Below are 24,564 nucleotides of genomic sequence, written 5' to 3'. Positions count from 1 at the left end.
ATCCATTGTTCTTTCTCCTGGCTGTTTATAGCCTCTTGAAAGCTACATGGATCTCCTGAACTGATATGGAGAGCAACTGAAGCCATATCATCAAAGCCGTATCTCTCTGGAGGTTTGATAGGATGTCTATCCATGTCTCAAGCAAGTAGATACTCCTGCACACCTGAACTCTCTGCCTGAGAATCATCATGTTCTTGACTTGAACTAGTGCATGGTTCCTTGCCTTTATTCACTTGAATCATTTCATTGCTCACTGAAATCATATTTAATCCCAAAGTCTCTCCATTTGGCATGTGCACCTCTGTCAAACCTGACTGTTTCATCATGAAATCTTCATCAAACACTGCATCTCTGCTCAACACCACATTTCTGGAAAATGGATCCCAGAACTTGAACCCCTTCACACCTTTGGTATATTCAATAAAGATACACCTCTTTGACTTAGCATCAAGTTTAGATCGTTCATCAATGGGTACATGTACATAAGCAGGACAACCAAATATGTGTAACCTATTATAATTGACTAGGTTACATGTCCATACTTCTTCTACAACTTTACCATCCAATGAAGCCTGTGGTTATATATTGATGACATAACATGTCATACTAAGTGCCTCTGCCCAAAATCCTTTGGAAAGTCCATCATTCAGTCTCACACATCTGATCCTCTCTTTAAGAGTTCTATTCATCCTCTCTGCAACACCATTCTGCTGAGGAGTCTTCTTCACTAAAAAGTGTCTCTGAATGCCATGTTCCTCACAAAATTTTTGAAACTGTGAGTTTTTGTACTCCGTACCATTATCTGAGTACATGTATTTGATTTTCCTACCAGTCTAGTTCTCTACCTCTGCCTTCTAAACACTTGAACTTGGCAAAGACTTCTGACTTATGCTTCAGAAAATATACCCAGACCTTGCGAGAAAAGTCATCAACGAAAGTAACAAAATACCTAGAACCTCATAGGGATGGTTCCTGAGTGGGTCCCCATACGTCAGTGTGGACATAATCTAGAATGCCTCGAGTCCTGTGTTGGCCAGCCTTGAAACTAACTCGTGTCTGTTTCCCAAGCACACAATACTTGCACAAATCTAGCTTGCATTTGCTGACTCCCCTCAACAGTCCTATTTTGCATAGTTCTGTAATGCCACACACACTCATATGTCCCAAACACATGTGCCATAATTTTGTAGCGTCATGGTCTGAATCTACTGAGATCTCTTCAGCCACTCCAGCAACTCCACCTACAACTGTTCTCCCTAACAACTTGTAAGTGTTCCCTGCAGTCCTTTTACCCTTCATCACAGTCAGAGCACCTTTGCATACTCGAAGAATATCCCTGTCCCCATCAGCTCTATAGCTAAACCCTTTGGCCTGCAATGTCCCCAAAGAAACCAAATTCTTCTTCAAATCTGGTATGTGTCTAACCCCACATAACGTCTTCACTACAACATCATCCATCACAATTCTGAGTTCTCCCATACCAATAATTTCACATGCTTTATTATTTCCGAGATACACGAAACCAAAATTGTCTGCCCTGTATGTGGTGAACCATTCTCTGTTTGGCGTCATGTGGTGGGAACAACCAGTGTCAAGTACCCACCCATTTGTACTATAATTTGATGATACAGATAGTAGATCAACTTCACTATTGCAACTAGAGTCATCTTTCTGTGCAACATTTGCAGATGTAGATACTCCATATTTCCCCACCAGCTTGCTAGGACTCCATTCATTAGGACAATCCTTTTTGTAATGCCCAGTCTGTTTGCACTGATAGCACTCTACTGGTGTTCTGCCCCTGAAATTTGGTCTTTTCCCTTTGGCAGGACCTCCCCTACCTTGTCTCCTCCCACGCGCTTGGCTCCCTTTCACATATAGACCATCACTCTAAGACCCTTCACCTACATTCTGTCTTCTTTGAGTGTGGGACAGAAGTGCAGATGTGATCTCATCTAGTTTGATTGAATCTTTCCCGTACGTCAATGTTGTCACCAAGAGTTCATAGGAATTTGTCAAAGAACACAGTAATATTATTGCTTTGTCCTCATCATCAACCTTCACATCAAGTTTTTGCAAGTCATTGATCACTTGATTAAAATTGTTGAGATGTTGTTGCAAACCAGCATCTTCCTGCATCTTCAGGCCATAGAATCTCTGTTTAAAATACAACTTATTTGTTAGAGACTTGGACATGAACCACTTCTCTAATGTCTCTCATACCTCTGTAGGTGACGTCAGATCCATAACATGATACATCACCTCATCTGATAGACAGCGCCTTTGATAGACCTTGTTGAGCCAACACATCTAAGATCATGTCCGGATGATCGACCTAGCTAAGGGAAATGACAACAGCGACAAGACGAGACAAGCCAGGACCTGCTAGCTGCTACGCCAAACGCAAAGCCACACTGTTGGGAACAAGCGAACAATCAAATAGTAAAGAGTATAGAGACAAGAGAATAACACAAGAGATTTGGTAACGAGGTTCGACCAATTGTGCTACATCCCCGGGAGCGTTGAGCGGCTACCACTACATATTATTAGAGAATAAGGATTATTGTTTTACTATTCTTCTCCTTGTTACATTAGGTTTACATAACATCAATATATAGTCCTCTACCCCAACCCATATACATCAGCTCAAACCCATAACTTGTATTACTATTATCTAGAGATATGAGTCATTGCACAACACAATATATGAATTTTTATAGTATTAGTATATAATCCATTATTCATATTTAATTATAATATAATCTTTAAAAAAAAGTAATCCTAATAAATGGTGAAAAGTATATAAATTTTTAGACTAAAAGTGTTAAATATTATAGTCATAATTAAATGTGAAAAGTATATAAATTTTTAGACTAAAAGTGTTAAATATTATAGTCATAATTAAATTCTGGGAAAAGTATACAAAACCCCCTTAAACTTTATGTGTTTTGCAAGTAGATATTGTAAACTATTTTTTCTTCCTAATTACTCCTTAAACTTTAACTAATGGTGAAATTTGTCCCTACATACATAAAATTTTAAATTACTATCAATGAAATTGGAATTAATATATTAGATATATAAGGTTGTCCCTAGAAACAAAAGTTGACATATTGTCTTCACTTATGTAATATACTAAAGGAAGTTAAACCTATCCTATTTTGTTCCATCTACTTTTCTATCTCTGATTTGTGTGACATCATGTTTTACCACAACATAGTCATTGTCAATTAATGTCATGCCAAGTTTGGTTTCTTCTTATTGCAAAAGTGCTGCAAATTATTTTTATAATCAGTAAGTTATGTGCTTGCAGTGACTTTTTTCCTTCTTGGTTGATACATGTTGCTGCAACATTTATTTAATTATGATATTCAACTTTCTAGATATCTTGAGAGGTTTTGGATTGTTAAGCAATAAACACAGTTATAACTATCTATAACTATGTCGAATATTCAAGTTTGGGACTTGAAGTTGGAACACTTGTTGATTCTACAACGTTTGATCTTTTCCCCATCCATGTTGTATGCATTTCCTTATAGAAGTGTGTTGGATATCAGTAAGGTAAAACACACCTAGAGGGGAGGTAATAAGTGTAGTGGATCCTTAATACCGATTTTCCGATTTATACACAGAACAGAACACTACACAGCTAATCGATTAATAACAGGGTTAATAAATTATTGACAGTTGTTTTAATCGATTATAGTTAGTGTTAATCGATTATATTGATTCTTGATTCTTTGAAAAACAGATTTTTCTTGCAATGAAAACAGTGATGATTGTTGATCCTTACTATTCTAAATTGATTCTTGATTATACAAATATTATTGTCAATTAACACAAATCACATAATGCAATTGAAATAGAAAAACATGTAAAGACATAATCGTAAAAGAGATAGGAAAAGAGAAAGGTGCTCAAGGATTTTTATCCTAGTTCGTCTATGTGTCCACTTGCAAACTACATTCAGGCCTCCCCTTCTGATCTCGGAAGATTTTTCTTCACTATAGAAATTTTATATTCTTTACAAACACACTTCCAACACAAGACACATGATGCTCATTTCTTGGAACAGTTAAGCCCCCACTTTTGTTTGACTACTAAGCTCGCCTACTAGGATACCACACCATTTAAGACTCTAGCCCCAACCTCCATATCGCTTGAACCAAGACATCTTATCTTCGTGAAGACACTTACCTAACTACAGCTAGGGTTTTTTGTAACTCTTTTTTAGGTGTACTAACACACCAAGAGAAAACTCCTTGAATAACGAGATTTTGCTGAGTTATCATGCACACTTAATGTACGAATATAACAGTCATGCTCAGCCATAAAACCCTATGCATAATCTTCACAAGAAGCCTATAACTGCTTATGATGATAAGCAATGGTTTTGCCAAAAGGTTTTCCCTCTCTTTTCTCTCAAAGAAAACCATGCAAGAAATCTTTTCAAAGATAAGCAAGATGCTTTTGTCAATGCGTAAAACTTGAAATCTATATCTTATGCACATTTGTTAAAATCACAGCTTTTATATATAACTGACTGTAGAAAATGTTAATCGATTATATACTACCTTAATCGATTAACGTGCTTAGGAAAATAGTTTTTCAGTTATGACTTAATCGATTATCAAACTCCTTAATCGATTAATAAGCCAGAAATCATGGAAGATTAGCTAATGTAACTCCTTTTAATCGATTAAACAATACCTTAATTGATTAACAGATTTCAACAAGATATAATTGATTATCAATCTAGTTAATAGATTAATATGTATGACAATGGTTTTTCTTAATTGTATGGTAAACATTTTTTATGATGCAAGAACAGACAATACATGATTTTGAAATAGGTGATTCTTTTATGCATAGAAACTATGTATGCCTAATGCAAATGCATAAATCTTACTTGTCATATATATACTTAGATGGAATGCCTCAACCTATACGATTTTAATTTTAGACTTCTTATGAGACTTCTATCTGGGTTTACCTATCCTAAACTCAATACTAGGCAAGCATCTCAGAACTCTAAACAAATAAAGTAATCCTAAGTTCTATGATGTTGACCTTCAGTTCTTGGCATGTTGTTTGTTGGTGATGTCCAAGTCTTCAAGCTTCCATTTAACTATTTGTCTTCATCAAAACTAATTAGGTTAATCATTGATGGCATCCTTTGACTATTTTCCATTTCAATCTCCCCTTTTTGATGATGACAAAGTCTGAAACATATCTTTTGTTTGATGGCTTTATGTTGGACAGAATGTTTGCAATGCTTAAGTCAGAATGCGCTGCTCCCCCTCATTTTGTTCTCCCCCTCAAACCATTATGAGGTGATACAAGGGTAGCATTCAAGACTTCATGCGGAAGCTCAATGCAACATGCAAAATAGCTCAAACAACACTTTCCTCTTCGTTTGGCACGATCAAAAAGCTATGAGATTATAAGATAGTAATGGCCAAAAGCAAGGAAAGATTTTCACAAAATATATTGGTCTTAATCGATTAGGTAATCAAGGATAATAAATTAAGAAGTCTCAGAAGAATTAAACAGATGCACAGTTTTTGTCAGTTAATCAATTATATACATGGAGTTAATCGATTATTCATTTATAAAATCAGATTATGACAGAAATGAATTACGAGATATATCCATTTGTGTGATTTTGGCAAGTATAACATAGAACGGTTAATGATATATAAGATAAGTCATATAAGACATATATTAACCATGCAATTAATGTAACACAAAAGCTAGATATAGTCAAAGTTTCACGCAATAATTCAAACATAATCAAAGTTAATGACAAGATTATGAGAGTTTACATAATAAGTGCATCAAGTACATAGGAAGTTCAAAATAAAGTACAACCAACAACAAAATACAATCTCAAAAGCATACACACACCCTAGACTCTAGAAAATCCAATCTAGGCTATTCTTGAGGTGGTGGTGGTGGTTGTTTTGAACCATGTGTGGCACGTACAATGAAGATGATGCGTTCAAAATCCTCGGATAACTTATGTTGCTACTGTTGGAACTCATCTGCCATGGAGTCTCTCAAGATTGAAAATTTCCATCAATTCGCGCATTTAGGTGCTGTTCCATAGCATCCAAGTGTGCAAGCCCAAAAGATGGTTCCTGCGGCTCAGCATTTGCCTCGATTTGTGGTTGATCGGGGTTTTTCTCATGACAATTTTCAGCAATATCTTCATCCGGTAAGTTTTCATTCACGTTGGCATTATGATCCTCTTGATATTTCCACACATTTACAACTTCACGTTGGTATATGCCCATCTTGTGAATAAGATTGTCACCGAAAAGGTGCTCTCAATAATTTGTAGTTATTGTATCCACATTTGACATGTCGATTTCATAGTAGTCAATGACACGGGAGATGAAAATCCGATATGCAAGCAACCTTAAAGAAGAAGCTATACTATTCATCACTTTCAATATCTCAGAAGACTAGTTTACAACAATGTCTTCCCTTATGGCAAACATTAGCTTGTGTTCATTGATTATAGGTTGAGCATGGTTGGTGTTTCTTTGAACTAAAATATACACAATCATATAGTGCAAGAGTCGATTTTCAACAGATAATGACCCAACTTTGGTCAATTCTCCTTGTACAAACAGGTGAGGTTCTCTTAAACATGGCTTATACATCTCAATAGCATTAAATGAGTCTCATAACTGATTGTTACAATATCCTAAGATGGATCCATCACTTGGTAATCCTCCAACATCCAAAAATAGTTCCTCATCCAAAACTATAATTTTTCCCATAACCATTGATGCATAAACCTCATCCTTATACCAAATATTACTATGCATTTCCCGAATGAGCGAAGGATAAATTTTACCTTTTAATTCCAGAAACTTGTTCGCTCCTTGGGTTTCAAAACCACGTGGGAACTCAAATCCTTGTTCGACTAGCCACTCAGCATTCGCATATCGGATGTATGTTTGTTTTCGTCCTTGAAACTTGGCTAGACGAGCTTCTTGGAGTATAGGAGAGTAGTAAGGATCACCGTGATTCTTTTTCCACCTTGAGCAGAAGAGGAAAAAATTTCCATGCCCTGGAACATTTGGTAGAGTGCTTCACTCTAATTGCATGTGGTTCACTCATGGTTTCAGGTATAGAGTTGATTAATCGATTTTCCAGATTTTGGGATTTAGGGTTTCTAAGAAAATGAGAAACAATAGGGATTTCGGATTTAGTAGAAATTGGGGATTGTAGGAAGATGGAAATATGTTTAGGTGTTCGAATTTTCTATTGAATAGGTTAGGACCACTCAATTTTAGAAAAGATTCAGAAGAAGGAAAGCAAAGAGGATTTAGGGTTCTAAATTTGAAATGACCCAATATTGCACTTGAACCTGATATACTACTGTCTTTAATTGATTATATGCACTGGTTAATCGAATAACCAATTTAAAATTTCAAACTTTTAGAATTTTGAGCCCAGACAATCGATTAGGGCACACGTTAATCGATTAGGGCACACGTTAATCGATTAAACAAGTTAAAATTTTCAAATTTGTAAAATATTAAGCACATGTAATCGATTAAGACGTACGTTAATCGATTAAAAGCAAGATGAAAATTCACTTTGGTTACTGAAACTTAAATTAATCGAATAAGACACAGGATAATCGATTATTGACAAATGACTTAGATTTTAGTGCAGTTTAGAGATTTCTAGAGTATGCAAAGATGTTATTCCTAAGATACTAACCTAATAGGTATATGACACACTAAAGAAGCATAAAAACATTCATGAAGATAATTTGAGCATAGGAAACATGCATTCATAACATATATCACTTATAAGCATATATTAAAGATCAAGCAAAGACATACAATTCCCTAAAGCAACTTAGTTTAGATATTTTTCATCAAGTATGTCAAGTTCTCTGCGTAAAATAAAGAATGCATCCTGTGGAAGGGTCTTGGTAAAAATATTTGCCAATTGCTTCAAGGTTTCAACAAATTCAAGTATACAATCACATTTTTGAACATGATCTCTTAAAAAGTAATGTCTAATCTCAATATGCTTAGTTCTAGAATGCAGAATGGGGTTCTTTGATAGATTTATGGCACTAGTGTTATCACATTATATTGGTATTTTCACAAGTTTTAAGCCAAAGTCTAATAGTTGATGCTTCATCCATAATATTTAAGCGCGCACATGCCAGCGACTATATATTCCGCTTTGGCGGTAGACAAAGCAACACATACTTGCTTCTTACTATCCCATGATACTAAGGAGCTACCCAAAAGATGACAAGTTTCACTAGCACTTTTCTTGTCCAACTTGCATCCTGTGAAGTCAGAATCGGAATATCCTATCAAGGACAATGAGGCATCCCTAGGATATCATAAACTCATAGATAATGTTCCTTTAAGATACTTCATAATATGTTTAATAACAATAAAATGTGATTCTTTAGGTGATGTTTGGTATCTCTCGCATGTGCATACGCTAAACATGATATCAGGACGAATAAAAATTAGATTTAGTAATGAATCAATTAAGTCTCGATATTTGGTTACCTCTATAGCTATACCTCTTTATCATCCTTGTCGAATTTTTAGGATGATGCATTAGTTGTTGTCTCTTCTTTGCATTTATCCATCTCATACTCTTGTTTGATGAGCTAATATCATGTTTCTCATTTAATTTACTTCATCCTTAAGTTATAGATCAAGAGTCTTTGATCGATGACTCGCCATATGCCTCGAACATCCAATATTCAAATATCAGTGTTTTCCTTGTATCTGGAGGCATACCTACAAAACAATTTACTTGGCTTGCTTGGATACCCAAGTTATATTGCGTCCTTCTTGTTAGTAGTCAAGGTATCTAGTCCTTTTTGCATCCATGCATATTTTCCACTTGACACACCATATTTTCTAATGTAACATGATATAAATGTATGACCATATGTACCACAATAAAAGCAAGTAGGCATGTTATGAATAAACTTATTATGCATGTGTGCTACTTGTTTTCTATATGGTTTTCTTCTTTTTTTAGGTTTGTAGCCTAGACCTCCATGATTACCTAAGTTTCTAGATGCAACAAGTAAGTTATCCAGATTTTTACTACTATAGGTGAACTTTGCTAATTTATCTTTTAGATCATAAATTTCAGCATTTAAAACATTATGTTGTTCACATATAGGAGTCTCAATTAACTTAGTAGAGCAAGTACATGAGGAACTAAAGTAAATAAGATCTAGAGTCTAATTTTACAATTTTAATTCATTAAATTCTTCTTGCATTTTAACGATTTTATTTTCATGCAACATGATGACTTTTTTTTCTATCTATATTTACCTTAGCTAGTTTCTTTAGTTCCCTATGCAATTCAACAAAATCACTATACAACTTATAATATGTATGAGACTCATCAGAACATGAAGAAGTATCAGAACATTGTACCTTACTCGTCTCATCTTGATCACTTGTGCTGCCAATTTCTTGAGTATTTGCAATTAAGCATAGCTTGGTGGTCTCCTCCTCATCAGATGTGCTAGATGTTGTTTCATCCTCCAGAACATCCCAAACCATGTAAGCTTTCTTGGATTTAAATTCTCGAGGATTGCTTTTGTCACTTTCAACCTTCTTGAGGTAGCTCGAGCATTGATATCACATACGGCCCAATTTGCCATACTCATGGCAAGTTAGGCGGTCTTTGGGAGCCTTGTCTTTCTTGGTTGAATCTTTTGCCTCTTTCTTTTGAAAACTGATGTGAACCCGAATGAACCTAAGGATGAGTTGAGGAATATAAGTGGGCCCATGACAAGAGTAAGGGCCAAACAAGTGCACAATGCACTTAGCTTACTCATTCAAGACATCAAATGAGCTTTTCCAAGCTCAAACCAAGGGAGTCACCTTTTTCATTACATCACTTTACATATGGGCCAACATGGGGCAAATAATCCCCAACCCTTTTAATAGGGCACGACCATGCACTAAAATGGTTAGGACACATTTATGTTGTCCTAAAATATTTTCATTCAGAATTTAATTTGTCTTGCGTTTCTTAAATTTCAGAATAAATGCATTCCTTGAATAGCATTCAATGTGGTCAAGATGGCTTGGACATATTTCGTGCAAGCATTCATCAAGCTTGAAGGTGCCGTCCAACTTAATTGTGCCGTCCAAACTTTGAAGTCAATTGCCACCCATCATAAAGCCTCCACAAAGAATTAAGTTGCCGCCCACATTCATCCCAAGTGCTCCGTGCAATCAATATGGAATCATGAAGAATTAATTAAGTTGCCGCCCACATTCATACCAAGTATTCGTGAAAGGCATTTAAACATGGCAAAGTGGTCGTCCAATGGGTTAATGCATTCATGAATCAACCAAATATTCATGCAAGGCATTTAACATTGAAACTTCAAGAATCATTCAAATGATTATTTGTGCAAAGCATTTAACAAACACATTGAGTCTTGGAGGCAATTATTTCGTGAAAGACTCAATTTAAAGTAGCCGAATTATGCATCAAAGAAGACTATGATTCCAAGGCTTAGATTTAAGGCTTTTTCATGGAAAATTAGAATGTCATTTATGTTTAGTTTTGAATTTTGTTTAGGATTTCGGTTGGACCTATTTTACTCCAATGAGTTAGCCTATAAGTGTAAAATTTCGAATTGAATGAAAACAAGTTTGATTTCGTGTGAAAATACAAGGTTATTCCTTTTTGTGTGAGAGTGTCTTCTCCTAACTTCTTGGCTGAACCAAGATTACAAATTCTTATCAAGAACCACGTTCTTGTGGCGAATAGCACCCGGCTTATCAACATCTTTGTTGTGGCGCCATCACCCTTCTACCTTAACCATCTTCTTTTATCCTAAACAATTCAATTCGGCCTAAGTTCATCTTCAAAAATAACCCATCAAAACCGTGGGTTCCCTTGCACCAAACAAGATAGATTGTTGTAAAAAGGATCTCCTGAAGAGGTTCTCATCAAGTGGTATTCAGAGCTAAGGTTCTTGCTTGGTGTATCAAGTTTTCTTCTTGTAACCGTGTGCACTTTGTCTTTCTATCATCCCAAAAACAAAAGTGTCAAAAAAATTTCTTCTAGCCGCGAGTCCATTTTGTTACTTTCTTACATTCCAAAACAAAAACCAAAAAGTGTCCAAAACAAGTCCAAAACCGAAACCAAAATTTTCAAAAACAAAGTGTCAAGTGTCAAAACCGAAAACCAAACACAAAGTGTCAAAAACAAAGTTTCAAGTGTCAAAACCGAAACCAAAAGTCTCAAAAACAAGGTGTCAAGTGTCAAAACCGAAAACCAAACACAAAGTGTCAAAAACAAAGTTTCAAGTGTCAAAAACCGAAACCAAAATGTCTCAAAAACAAAGACAAAACCGAAAACCAAAAAGTGTCCAAAATTTCATACACAAAACCGTGTCACAATTCTTGTTAAGTTGGGTGTTTTTCTTTCACAATTAAGTGATTCTGCCTTGGTTCATTCAAGAAGCCGTGGAGGAGAAGTGAGTGTGAGTGAAACACAAGTGAGTTTGAGAGTTACATCTTCTACCAAATACTTGAGTGAAACACAAAGTGAGGTTGAGAGAAAATGTCTAGTGAAAGTGGGAGTCCAATCATGTCTCCTAGGTCAGCAACACTTTTTGCTAGGATGACAACACAATTTGAGACTCTAAGAAGAGAAATGGAACAAATGAGAATAGAAAATGATAGGAGGTTTGGATACCATGAAAATGGTTATTTAAGTGAGGAGGAAGAAGGAGAGCAAGGAGAGGGGCACGAAGGGAGGAAAGACTTGAGGGAGTTAAAATAAAGGTTCCCACCTTTATTGCGAAAAATGATCCGGAAGCTTATTTAGAATGGGAGCTTAAGATGGAGCAAGTCCCAAGAGAGTAAGAAGGTAAAGGTGGCTGCTCTTGAGTTCAAGGAGTATGCCTTGATTTGGTGGGATCAACTCAATAAGGAGAGAAGGAGGGCTGGAGCCGAGGCTATTAACACTTGGGTGGAAATGAAAGTGTTAATGAGGAGGAGATTTGTCCCTAGTTCATACCAAAGGGATATCCACAACAAACTCCAAAGACTCACTCAAGGGTCTAAGAGTGTGGATGAATATTTCAAAGAGATGGAATTAGCTTTGCTAATATCCAACTTTGAGGAGGATAGGGAGGCTAGAATGGCAAGGTTCTTGCATGGTTTAAACCAAGAAATCCAAGATGTTGTTGAACTACAACATTATGTTGAATTGGATGATTTGGTTCAACAAGCCATGAAAGTGGAGCAACAACTTAAGAGGAGAAAATCAAAATTTTCCTCAAGTTCTAGTTCCAAGTTTCAGAGTTCCAAATGGGTGGATAGAACCAAGAAGGAGGGAATATCATTCAAAGGTAGTGCACCAACTACCAAAGAAGTCGTGGCCATAAGCCAAGGCAAACAACCAATGGGTTTTAATCAAAGGAGCCGAGATGTAAAATGCTTCAAGTGCTTAGGCCTTGGACATATTGCTTCTCAATGTCCTACAAGGAGAACTATGATCATGAGAACTGGGGAAGTGGAGTCTTAATCCGAGGACTCTAGTGATGAGGAGGAAGATGATCATGAGGAGGAAAGTGTTACCATTCCCGAAGGTGACTTGTTCATGGTGAGGAGGCTCTTAGGAAGCCAAATCAAGGAGGAGGATGCAAGTCAAAGAGAAAACATCTTTCACACAAGGTGTATTGTGGATGGTAAGCTATGCTCACTAGTTATTGATATTATTGATAGTGGAAGTTGTGCTAATGTGGTTAGTGCAAGATTGGTGTCAAAACTTAATCTTGTGACTAAGTCACATCCCACTCCTTACCGTTTGCAATGGTTAAGTGAAGTTGGGGAAATGATTGTTAATAAACAAGCTGAAATTTGCTTTTCAATTGGGAAGTACATGGATTCGGTTGTGTATGATGTGGTGGACATGGATGCTAGCCATTTGCTCTTGGGTCATCCATGGCAATATGACAAGAAAACCACACATGATGGCCGAACAAACAAATTTTCTTTTGAGCACCAAAACCGCAAGGTTGTGCTATCACCTTTGTCTCCTAAGCAAGTGAGGGAGGATAAAAAAAAAATTGAGAGAAAAGATTGAGATGGAGAGAAAATAAAGGGAGAGAGAAAATTTGAGTGAAAATCCAAGTGAAAAGAGAATCAAAATGAGTGGAAAAAAAAGAAACAAGCAAAAGCAAAAAGAGTGAGATGATAAAAAAAAAGAGTTATATGGCAACAAAAGGAGAGATAAAGCAAGCTTTGATTTCAAAGCAACCATTATACCTACTCTTTAGTAGGGAGTTTTGCCTAACTTCTAACCCTTCTAATGAAGGAAGTTTGCCTATGTTTGTTGAAAATCTTTTGCAGGAATTTGGTGATGTCTTTCCAAAGGAAGTACCTCACGGGTTGCCACCATTGAGGGGTATTGAGCATCAAATTGATCTCATACCGGGTGCATCTTTGCCTAATAGGCCAGCCTATAGGTGTAACCCAACCGAGACCAAAGAAATCCAACACCAAATTGAGGAATTGATGGAAAAGGGATGGGTTCAAGAGAGCCTAAGTCCTTGTGCGGTTCCAATCATTTTGGTACCTAAGAAGGATGGTACTTGGAGGATGTGCATGGATTGTAAGGCCGTGAAAAACATAATGGTAAAGTATAGACATCCTATTCCAAGGTTGGATGACATATTGGATGAATTGTATGGAGCCACCACTTTTTCAAAAAATAGACTTAAAAAGTGGCTACCATCAAATTCGGATCTGAGAAGGTAATGAATAAATGAATGGAAAACAGCTTTTAAAACTACTTATGGTTTATATGAGTGGCTTGTTATGCCATTTGGGCTAACCAATGCCCCAAGCACTTTCATGCGTTTAATGAATCATGTTTTAAGAGAATTTTTGGGTAAATTTGTGGTGGTTTACTTTGATGATATCTTAATTTACTCCAAAACTTTAGATGAGCATCATGAACATCTAAAGGTTGTTTTGATTGTTTTAAGAAAAGAAAAGTTATATGCTAATGTGGAAAAATTTACCTTTTGTGTGGATCATGTAATTTTTCTTGGGTTTATGATTAATGCTAATGGGGTCCATGTGGACCAAGAAAAGATTAAGGCCATTCAAGATTGGCCAACTCCCAAAACCGTGACTGAGGTTAGGAGTTTTCATGGATTAGCAAGCTTCTATAGGAGGTTTGTTAAAGATTTTAGCACCTTGGCTTCACCCCTAAATGAACTTGTTAAAAAGAATGTTGTTTTCCATTGGGGTGAAAAACAAGAGGAGGCATTTAACCAACTTAAGGCCAAACTTACTAGTGCACCTGTTTTATTGCTTCCAAACTTTGCTAAATCTTTCGAGTTAGAATGTGATGCTTCTAACATTGGAATTGGAACTGTGTTGATGCAGGAAGGTCATCCTATTTCTTATTTTAGTGAGAAGTTAAGTGGAGCAGCCCTTAATTACTCCACTTATGATAAGGAGTTGTATGCCTTGGTGAGGGCACTAAAAACTTGGCAGCACTACCTACTCTCTCAGGATTTTGTGATTCATAGTGATCACGAATCCCTTAAGTATCTTAAGGGCCAAGATAAGTTAAACAAAAGACATACAAGATGGGTAGAGTTCTTGGAACAATTCCCATATGTGGTGAAACACAAGAAAGGCAAGGCCAGTGTGGTGGCCGATGCTCTTTCTAGGAGGCATACTTTGCTTTCCAATTTGGAGACTTAAATGAACTTGTTAAAAAGAATGTTGTTTTCCATTGGGGTGAAAGACAAGAAGAGGCCTTTAACCAACTTAAGGCCAAACTTACTAGTGCACCTGTTTTATTGCTTCCAAACTTTGCTAAATCTTTTGAGTTAGAATGTGATGCTTCTAACATTGGAATTGGAGCTGTGTTAATGCAGGAAGGTCATCCTATTTCTTATTTCAGTGAGAAGTTAAGTGGGGCAGCCTTTAATTACTCCACCTATGATAAGGAATTGTATGCCTTGGTAAGGGCACTACAAACTTGGCAGCATTACCTACTCTCTAAGGAGTTTGTGATTCATAGTGATCACGAATCCCTTAAGTATCTTAAGGGCCAAGGTAAGTTAAACAAGAGACATGCAAGATGGGTAGAGTTCTTGGAACAATTCCCATATGTGGTGAAACACAAGAAAGGCAAGGCCAATGTGGTGGCCGATGCCCTTTCTAGGAGGCATACTTTGCTTTCCACTTTGGAGACCAAACTATTTGGTCTAGAATGCATAAAGGAGCAATATGAACATGATAAAGACTTTTCACAAATATATGCTTCTTGTGTGCATTCGGCCCATAATGGATATTTTAGGCACAATGAATTTTTATTCAAAGAAAAACAATTGTGTGTGCCTAAAAGCTCCATTAGGGAAGTTTTGGTAAGGGAATCCCATGAAGGGGGTCTTATGGGGCACTTTGGTGTGCAAAAGACTTTAGACATGTTGAAAGAACACTTTTATTGGCCACGTATGAAACAAGACTTGCAAAACTTTTGCGAAAAATGCATAACATGTAAAAAGTCTAAGTCAAGGGTCATGCCACATGGCCTTTACACCCCATTAACCATCCCGGATTCACCTTGGATGGATATATACATGGACTTTGTTTTGGGGTTGCCCAAGACAAAGAAAAGCAATGATTCAATCTTTGTGGTTGTTGATAGATTTTTCAAAAATGACACATTTTATTCCATGTAGAAAGATTGATGATGCTAATCATGTTGCTGACTTGTTTTTCAGGGAAGTGGTAAGGCTCCATGGATTACCCCAAAGTATAGTAAGTGATAGGGATACCAAGTTCCTTAGTCACTTTTGGAGGACCCTATGGGGGAAGCTTGGCACTAAGCTCCTCTTTTCAACTACTTGCCATCCCCAAACGGATGGGCAAACTGCAGTAGTGAATATGACTCTTTCCACCCTCTTAAGGACCATAATCAAAAATAATTTAAGGTCATGGGAGGAGTGTTTACCTCATGTTGAGTTCGCATACAATAGAGCAACTCATAGCACTACTGAATTTTCTCCTTTTGAAATTGTCTATGGTTTTAAGCCACTAACACCTCTTGATTTGTTGCCTATTCCTAATGAATCTATTTTGAAGCATAAGGATGGATGGGCTAAATCAGAATATGTTCAATAATTACATGAGCAAGTCAATATTCAAATTGAGAAAAAGAACGCAAGCTATGCAAAACAAGCCAACAAGGGGCGTAAACAAGTGATATTTGAACCCGGAGATTGGGTTTGGGTACATATGAGGAAGGAAAGGTTTCCTGAACAAAGGAAATCCAAACTTCTTCCAAGAAGGGATGGTCCATTTCGAGTATTGTAGAAAATCAATGACAATGCCTACAAGCTTGAATTTCCAAGTGAGTATCGTAACATAAGTGCTACCATTAATGTGTCTGACTTAACCTTTTTTGATGTAGGTGATGGAGACTTAATTTCGAGGTCGAAATATCTTCAAGAAGGATGGGATGATGTGAACCCTAATGATCCTGGATGAGTTGAGTTATATAAGTGGGCCCATGACAAGGGCAAGGGCCAAACAAGTGCACAATGCACTTAGCTTACTTATTCAAGACATTAAAGGAGCTTTCCCAAGCTCAAACCAAGGGAGTCACCTTTTTTATTACATCACTTTACATATGGGCCAACATGGGGCAAATAATCCTCAACCCTTTTAATAGGGCACGGCTATGCACTAAAATGGTTAGGACACATTTATGTTGTCCTAAAATGTTTTCATTCATAATTTAATTTGTCTTGTGTTTCTTAAATTTCAGAATAAATGCATTCCTTGAATAGCATTCAATGTGGTAAAGATGGCTTGGACAAATTTCGTGCAAGCATTCATCAAGCTTGAAGGTGTCGTCCAACTTAATTGTGTCGTCCAAACTTTGAAGTCAATTGCCACCCATCATAAAGCCTTCACAAAGAACTAAGTTGCCGCCCACATACATTCCAAGTGCTCCGTGCAATCAACATGGAATCATGAAGAATTAATTAAGTTGTCGCCCACATTCATACAAAGTATTCGTGCAAGGCATTTAAACATGGCAAAGTGGTCGTCCAATGGGTTAATGCATTCATGAGTCAACCAAATATTCGTGCAAGGCATTTAACATTGAAAGGTGGCCGTCCAAAGGGAATTAATGCATTCATGAATCAACCAAGTGAGAATTCGTGCAAGGCATTTAACATACACATTGATCATGGAAGCAATTACTTCATGGAAGACTCAAGTGGCCGAATTATCATAAAAAATACAATGAAACCAAGACTTAGAATTAAGGCTTTTTCATGGAAATTCAAAATGTCATTTATGTGTAATTTGAGTTTGAAATGCTTAGATTTATTTCGGTTGGAACAATGTAACCAACCAAGTAATTTGCCTATAACTGTAAAGTTTTCGGATTGAATAAACTAAGTTTGATTTTGAGTAAAATTATAAGGATTTTTCCTTTTGTGTGAGAGTGTTTCTTCTCCAAACTTCTTGGCTGAACCAAGATTATAATTCTTATCAAGAACCACATTCTTGTGGCGAATATCACCCGGCTTATCAACACCTTTTGTTGTGGCGCCATTCACCTTTCATTCTTTTCCCATCTTCTTTTATCCAACACATTTCCATTCGGCCTAAACATTCACCATCAAAAGAACCACTAAAACCGTGGGTTCTTTGAACCCTCCTTTCTTCTTGAGAAATTTTCCAAACTTTCGAACTAGGAGTGTCAAGGTTTTGTCATCCAGATCAGAATTTGAATCTTCGTCCTCTCTGTCTTCTTGTTCTTGTGACGATGTGGCTTTGAGAGTGATTCCCTTTTTCTTTCTATCTGAATCTTCATGCATGGTTAAGTGCCGCAACTCCATTTCATGCTCTTGGAGTTTGCCGAAGAGAGTTGCTAGAGGCATTAAATCTAAGTCTTTTGATCCCATGATTGTCGTGACCTTGGGCTGCCATTTCCTATTAAGACAATGCAAAACTTTGTTAGTTAGTTCACCAATAGAAAAATTCTTATCTAAAACAATTAAATGATTAACAATATGAGTGAACCATTTCTGAATTTCACTTATCAATTTATTTTAAAACATACGAAACAACTCATATTCATGTGTTAATGCATTTAATCTCATGCGCTTAACTTCACTCGTTCCTTCGCGGGTTACTTTAAAGTATCCCACATTTCCTTTGCATTATGGTATTGTGAGACCCTAAAGATTTCATCATATGATAAGGCATAAGTTATTATGTTCTTTGCCTTAAGGTTGTACTGGACTTTACGTTTCTCGTCATCAGTCCACAAACCTTTCGGTTTTTCGTTGGGCTCACCATCCACCAAGTATAGTGGAGTAAAAGTCTCATTGACAATGAATTCCCAAATATTTGTGTCGATTGCCTCAATAAAGATTCTCAAACGCACTTTCTAGTAGGGGTACCACTCGCCACTGAAAATTGGAGGGCGGTTAATAGAGGCACCAACACCGCCGAAAGGGTTAGTGGAACCCATAGTGATAATCCATAGCATCAAAGAATACAGAACACTACTGTAGTTAATCAATTAATAACAAGGTTAATCAATTATTGACAGTTGTCTTAATCGATTATAGTTAGCATTAATCGATTATGCTGATGCTTGATTCTTTGAAAAACAATTTTTTTCTTGCAATGCAAACAATGATGATTGCTGATCTTTACTGTCCTACATTGATTCTTGATTATACAAATATTGTTGCCAATTAACACATATCAAATAATACAATTGAAACAAAAAAACATGTAAAGACAAAATTGTAAAAAAGATAGGAAAAGAGAAAGGTGCTCAATGATTTTTATCCTAGTTCGTTTACGGGTCCACTTGCAAACTACATTCAGACCTCCTCTTCTAATCTCGGGAGATTTTTCTTTACTATAGAAATTTTATGTTCTTTACAAACACACTTCCAATACAAGACTTAAGATGCTCCTTTCTTGGAATATTTAAGCCTCCACTTCGGTTTGACTACTAAGCTCGCCTACTAGGATACCACACCATTTGCGACTCTAGGCCCAGCCTCCCTATCGCTTGAACCAAGACTTCTTATCCTTGTGAAGACATTTACCTAACCGCAACTAGGGTTCTCTCTATCTCTTTTTTTGGTGATACTAACACACCAAGAGACAACTCCTTATATAACAAGATTTTGCTAAGTTAACATGCACACTTAATATGTGAATATAATAGTCACGCTCAGCCCTAAAACCTTATGTAGAATCTTCACAAGAAGCCTAGAACTACTTATGATGACATGCAATGGTTTTACAAAAGAATAACAAAGGTATCACTTTTCAAAAAGGTTTTCCTTCTCTTTTCTCTCTAATAAAACTATATAAGAAATCTTTTCAAAGATAAGCAATATGCTCTTGAAAATGCAGCTCTGAGAATCTTGGATTTTCTTTTTCTCTCAATGTGTAAAACTTGAAATCTATATCTTATGCACATTTGTTAAAATCACAGCTTTTATATGCAACTGACTGTAACAAATGTTAATCGATTATATACTACGTTAATTGATTAACGTGCTTATGAAAATAGTTTTCCAGTTATGGCTTAATCGATTATCAAACTCCTTAATCGATTAATAAGCTAGAAATCATGGAAGGTTAGCTACTATAACTCCTTTACATCAATTAAAAAATACCTTAATCGATTAACGGATTTCAACAAGATATAATCGACCATCAATCTAGTTAATCGATTAATATGTATGAAAATTGTTTTTCTTAATTGTATGGTAAACATTCTTTATGATGCAAGAACATGCAATACATGATTTTTAAATAGGTGATTCTTTTATGCACAAAAACCATATATGCCTAATGCAAATGCCTGAATCTTACTTATCATATATATACTTAGATGAAATGCCTCAACCTATATGATTTTCATTTTAGACTTTTTGTGAGACTTCTATCTTGGGTTTACCTAACCTAAACTCAATATTAGGCAAGCATCTTAGGACTCTAAACAAATAAAGTAATCTTAAGTTTTATGACATCGACCTTGAGTTCTTGCCATGTTGTTTGTTGGTGATGTCCAAGTCTTCAAACTTCATTTAACTCATTGTCTTCATCAAAACTAAGTAGGTTAATCATTGATGGCATCCTTTAACTATTTATCATTTTGAAAGTGAACCTTGCATCATCTAATGTGTTAATTCTATTTTCATTGTTAATTTAAAATATTATGTATGTAGAGACCAATTTCACCAATTGTTAAAGTTTAAGGAGTTTGAAGAAAAAATAGTTTGTGATGTCTATTTGCTAAACACATAAAATTAAGGGGGTTTTGTGAAATTTTCTCTTAAATTCTCCCATGTTATTACCTAAAATATATGGCAAGAGTTATACTAGAGAGACACAATGTCTTACTAGTAGAATTAAATTCTCTCTCATGTTGTTCAATGATACTAATAGGCAGTATTGTTAGGGCCGGACTGGACAGTCTGATCGGTCCGACCGTCGCTCGACAACAATAACGGCCACATTTTGGTCAATAAGTCGTCTCCCATATGGAACTTTTTTGGACCGTTAATAATCTGGTCCAACTGAGTTGGACCAGGTTAACCCGATGAATTAAACTGGGTGAGCCAATTATTACTTAAAAAAAGAAAAAAAATTAGAAATAAGCAAATAGAAAAAAACCTAAAATCAAAAATCTAATTACCTAAGAATAGAAAGCACTCAACATCAGCAAAGTGGCCACCGTTAAAAGCAAGGAACAACAACTTTTTCTACAACATTATCTTCCATCATCACGTCTCCCATTGTAGTGAATGTAACAAAGTAGGTTTTTCTATGGTTTTGTGTGATTTATTTGTCTAAGGGATTTCTTTTGTTACTCTAGTTTATGGTTTTGTCACTTTGTGAGACTTATTGAGTATTTGAGTTATTTGATTAGATTATTACTTTGTGTTTATGGTTTTGTCACTTTGTGCATATTGTCAACGACTTTTCTTAGTTTATTAGTGTAGTGCGTAACTGCATACTGTCACGAATTATTACTTTATTAGTTTATGGTTTTATTACTGTATGGTTTTGTTAGTGCACTTCAAAATTATTAGTGCGTTGAATTACTAGTTTATTTTGTTAGGCTCTTAGTTTATGAAAATAAGATGTTCTACTTAATCGTTTCAAACATCTTACATTCTTTGCCTGTATATTTAATTTTAGATATGACATCATTTGCAAGTTCTCCAAATACAACTCAAGCAGTAGCTCTTAGTACTCAGTCTGTTAGAGCAAAATCAGACCCAGTATGAGATCATTGTCAATTACTACAAGATGCGGAAGGAAAGAGAACAATAAAATGTTTGTATTGCTCAAAATGTTACAAAGGCGGAGGAATACATCGAATTAAACATCTTGCGGGAGAAAATTGAGATGTTTTACCTTGTCTTTCAGTCCCTTTTGATATTGAGCATCGACTAAGAGAACACTTGAATCAAGTTAGTGGTAGTAGAAAAGATAGACTAATCGAATTCAAGGGGAAGAAGATCCATATGAGGAAAAGGTTGTACAACACGAAGGAAATATGATTCCACCAATACCGACTAAAGCCAAGGGTAAAGAAACAAAAACATCAAATAATAGCATCACCAATTTCTATGCCCCAAGAACTACTCTGGGAGCTCAACCCTCAATCAGAATGGGCTTTGCAGGTAAAGACGCTATTCATAAGGCTGATTTGGATGTTGCTCGATTCTTTATGATTGTTGCATTCCATTTAATTGTGCAAATTCATTTTACTATCAACCTATGATAGATTCAATTGCCGCAATTGATTATGGTTATAAAGATCCTAGTTATTTTGCTATTAGATCCAATTTGTTGCATGAAATGAAGAAGGAGGTCGAGTTGTTAGTTGAGAACTTTATGAATTTTTGGAAAGAAAGTGGTTGCACCATTATGGTTGATGGTTGGCAAGACCAAAGAAATAGACAATTTATCAATTTTCTTGTGTATTCTACGAAATGAGTAACTTTTGTGAGATTCGTTGATGCATCTGGTGTCATTAAAGATGCTAAAACACTTTGCAATTTATTTATTGAGTTAGTTGAGTTTGTTGGAGTAAACAATATTGTGAATTTGGTTACAAATAATGCTGCAAATTATAAAGCTTTTGAAGCTTTGTTAAATGAGAAGTTTTCATCTATCTATTGATCTCCTTGTGCTGCACATTGTCTAAATTTGATTTTAGGAGACATTGGAAAAATCGAGCATGTGAGTACCTTAGCTAAAAGTGCATCTGATATAACAAAGTTTGTGTACAATCATGGATTTTTGTTGGCATGGTTAAAGAAAAGACGAGGATGGAAATAAATCATACTTCCTGGGGCAACTCGTTTTGCAACAACATTCATTGCACTGAAAAGCATTCATGAGCACAAACATGATTTACAAGCTTTAGTCACTAGTAAAGATTTCATTGATTCTAGATATCACCGGGATCAGAAAACAAATAGATTTGTGGAGGTTGTGATGGATAATAGGTTTTGGAATGTCTGTGCAATTATTGTCAATATTGTGGCTCCACTAATCTGCTTGTTAAGAATTGTTGATGTTGATGATAGACTTTCTCTACCTTATGTGTATGACGGGATGCGTAGAGCAAGAAAAACAATTAAGAGTGTATTCATGAATAAAAAGTCTTTGTATAAGCCCTATACAAGAGTTATGAAGCAAAGATGGGATAAGCAACTTCGAACAAAATTACATTGTGGAGCCTACTTTTTGAATCCAGCATTCTATTATGATAAGGATAACTTTTGTATCAAAATAGGGGTTCAAAAAGGTTGGCTTGATGTTTTACAAGCAAAAGTTACCACCCGCAAGACTGAGTTTTTGAAACAAAGTTGCATCTATCATGACAAAGTTGAGAGTTTTGGTAATACAATGGCAATTGAGACAATTAAACACTTACGACCAAGTAAGGTTTTAATTTTTATATTTCCAGTTTATTGAAATATTATGTAAAAGTGTAGTACGCTAATACCATACTAATCTTTTGTTATGTTTTTTAGATCAATATGAATCCATATGAATGTGTAAACAAATCTTTACTATTGTTTCATTTGTGTTGGACAATAATATCTTTTATGAAGTTTGGTAATACTTTAATAGCATACTAATCTTTTGTGATATTCTTTAGATCAATTATGGTCACAATTTGGATTTAGTGCTTTTATGGTATCCCAATTAGTTATTCAGATTTTGAGCCAAACAACATCTTCTTCTGGTTGTGAAAGAAATTGGAGTGTGTTTGAAAGAATACACACAACGAAGAGGAATAAACTGGAGCGCAAAAGATTGAATGATCTAGTCTATGTGCACTATAACTTGGATTTGAAAAATAGGTTTGTTTTGAATTAAGTCTATGTGCACTATAACTATGTAACTTCTGTTTTGTATTGATATATCATAAATTCATAATTGTTGGAATTATAGGACTATTAATAAAAGAAGAGCACTTGATCTTGTTGACTATGAGAGTGTGGAGATCATTGAGTTTTAGATTACTAGTGAAGAAGAAGAAGAAGGTACATTGATTGATTTTGATGAAATAAAGAAAATGCTCTATCATGACTTGTCAAAGGATGATGAAGGTTTGTTTTAAACATATTATAATGTACAACAATTTTCTAATTGTTATGTAATGTATATTTTATTTTGTAGGTATTGTTGAAGAACGAAATGTTACTTTTGATGGAGAGCTTAATTTGGACTCTTTTCCTCAAGAAGATGTAGATAGTTACAATCCAACTACATCTTTAATCGGCAATGTCAACTTAGGATCTAATGAAGACAATGATACTTGGATGAATTAGAATATTTAATCTTTATATGAGATAATTGTGTTTTGATTTTTAATTCTAATTATATAAAACTTAATCTTGTTTGATGCATTTTTGTTTTAATTTATATGTATATCCATTACGCAAAACATGATATTGATAAGTGTGTTATTTCATATTATCTTATTTTAATTAATTATGTAATATGTAATTACATATGATATGATGATATTTTCCGATCCAATCGGACGGTTTAACCGATTAAATCGGTTAGAACCTGTACGAGACCTCTTTCAGGTTGATGTCCAGCTCGAGTTTCATAACGGTGCTAATATGATACTGTTTTTTAAATAAAAAAACTACCCTTTCTTGTTAAAAAAAAAAGAGTACCCTTTGTTCAACAGAAGAAAATGAGTATACCATCTTATAACTTATGATTTTGAAATTTATAATTTTAGAGACACGCTATTGATATTTATTAATTCACTAATGATAATTGAGTTAAATATTATTGCATCGTTAATATAAAATACCCAATGAATATATTATTTTATCTATATTATTTATATTTAAAAGTAAAAAGTAATTAAATATAAATGATAAATAATACAAAAGCTTACCATTCACTTTAGACCATTTATTCATCTATTAATAAAAACATGAATTCAAATATATTT

The 24,564-nt window shown here is 35.4% G+C and overlaps 1 protein-coding gene across 1 annotated transcript; it reads left to right on the top strand.

Annotated features, from left to right (window-relative positions):
• The first annotated feature begins 21,627 nt into the window (after nt 1-21,627).
• Nucleotides 21,628-23,607, top strand: LOC109336907. The gene is made up of 5 exons (XM_019573736.1): nt 21,628-21,754; nt 21,859-21,952; nt 22,532-23,027; nt 23,304-23,449; nt 23,541-23,607. The coding sequence occupies exons 1-5, from the start codon at nt 21,628-21,630 to the stop codon at nt 23,605-23,607; spliced, it is 930 nt and encodes a 309-aa protein (XP_019429281.1).
• The last annotated feature ends 957 nt before the right edge of the window (nt 23,608-24,564 follow it).

Source organism: Lupinus angustifolius, unplaced genomic scaffold (assembly GCF_001865875.1).
Source record: "Lupinus angustifolius cultivar Tanjil unplaced genomic scaffold, LupAngTanjil_v1.0 Scaffold_1_394, whole genome shotgun sequence".
NCBI classification, from domain to species: Eukaryota; Viridiplantae; Streptophyta; class Magnoliopsida; order Fabales; family Fabaceae; genus Lupinus; species Lupinus angustifolius.
The sequence above is the reverse complement of the archived record's forward strand: the minus strand, read 5'-3'. Positions and strand labels throughout refer to the sequence as shown.

What these genes read in the sequence shown, in the direction of transcription:
- LOC109336907 (XM_019573736.1), top strand. Translation starts at nt 21,628, where the DNA reads ATGATTCCACCAATACCGACTAAAGCCAAGGGTAAAGAAACAAAAACA. An exon ending in AACACTTACGACCAAGTAAG is followed by an intron (nt 23,028 to 23,303) that starts GTTTTAATTTTT and finishes TTAGTTATTCAG; the next exon opens with ATTTTGAGCCAAACAACATC. An exon ending in AACTTGGATTTGAAAAATAG is followed by an intron (nt 23,450 to 23,540) that starts GTTTGTTTTGAA and finishes TTGGAATTATAG; the next exon opens with GACTATTAATAAAAGAAGAG.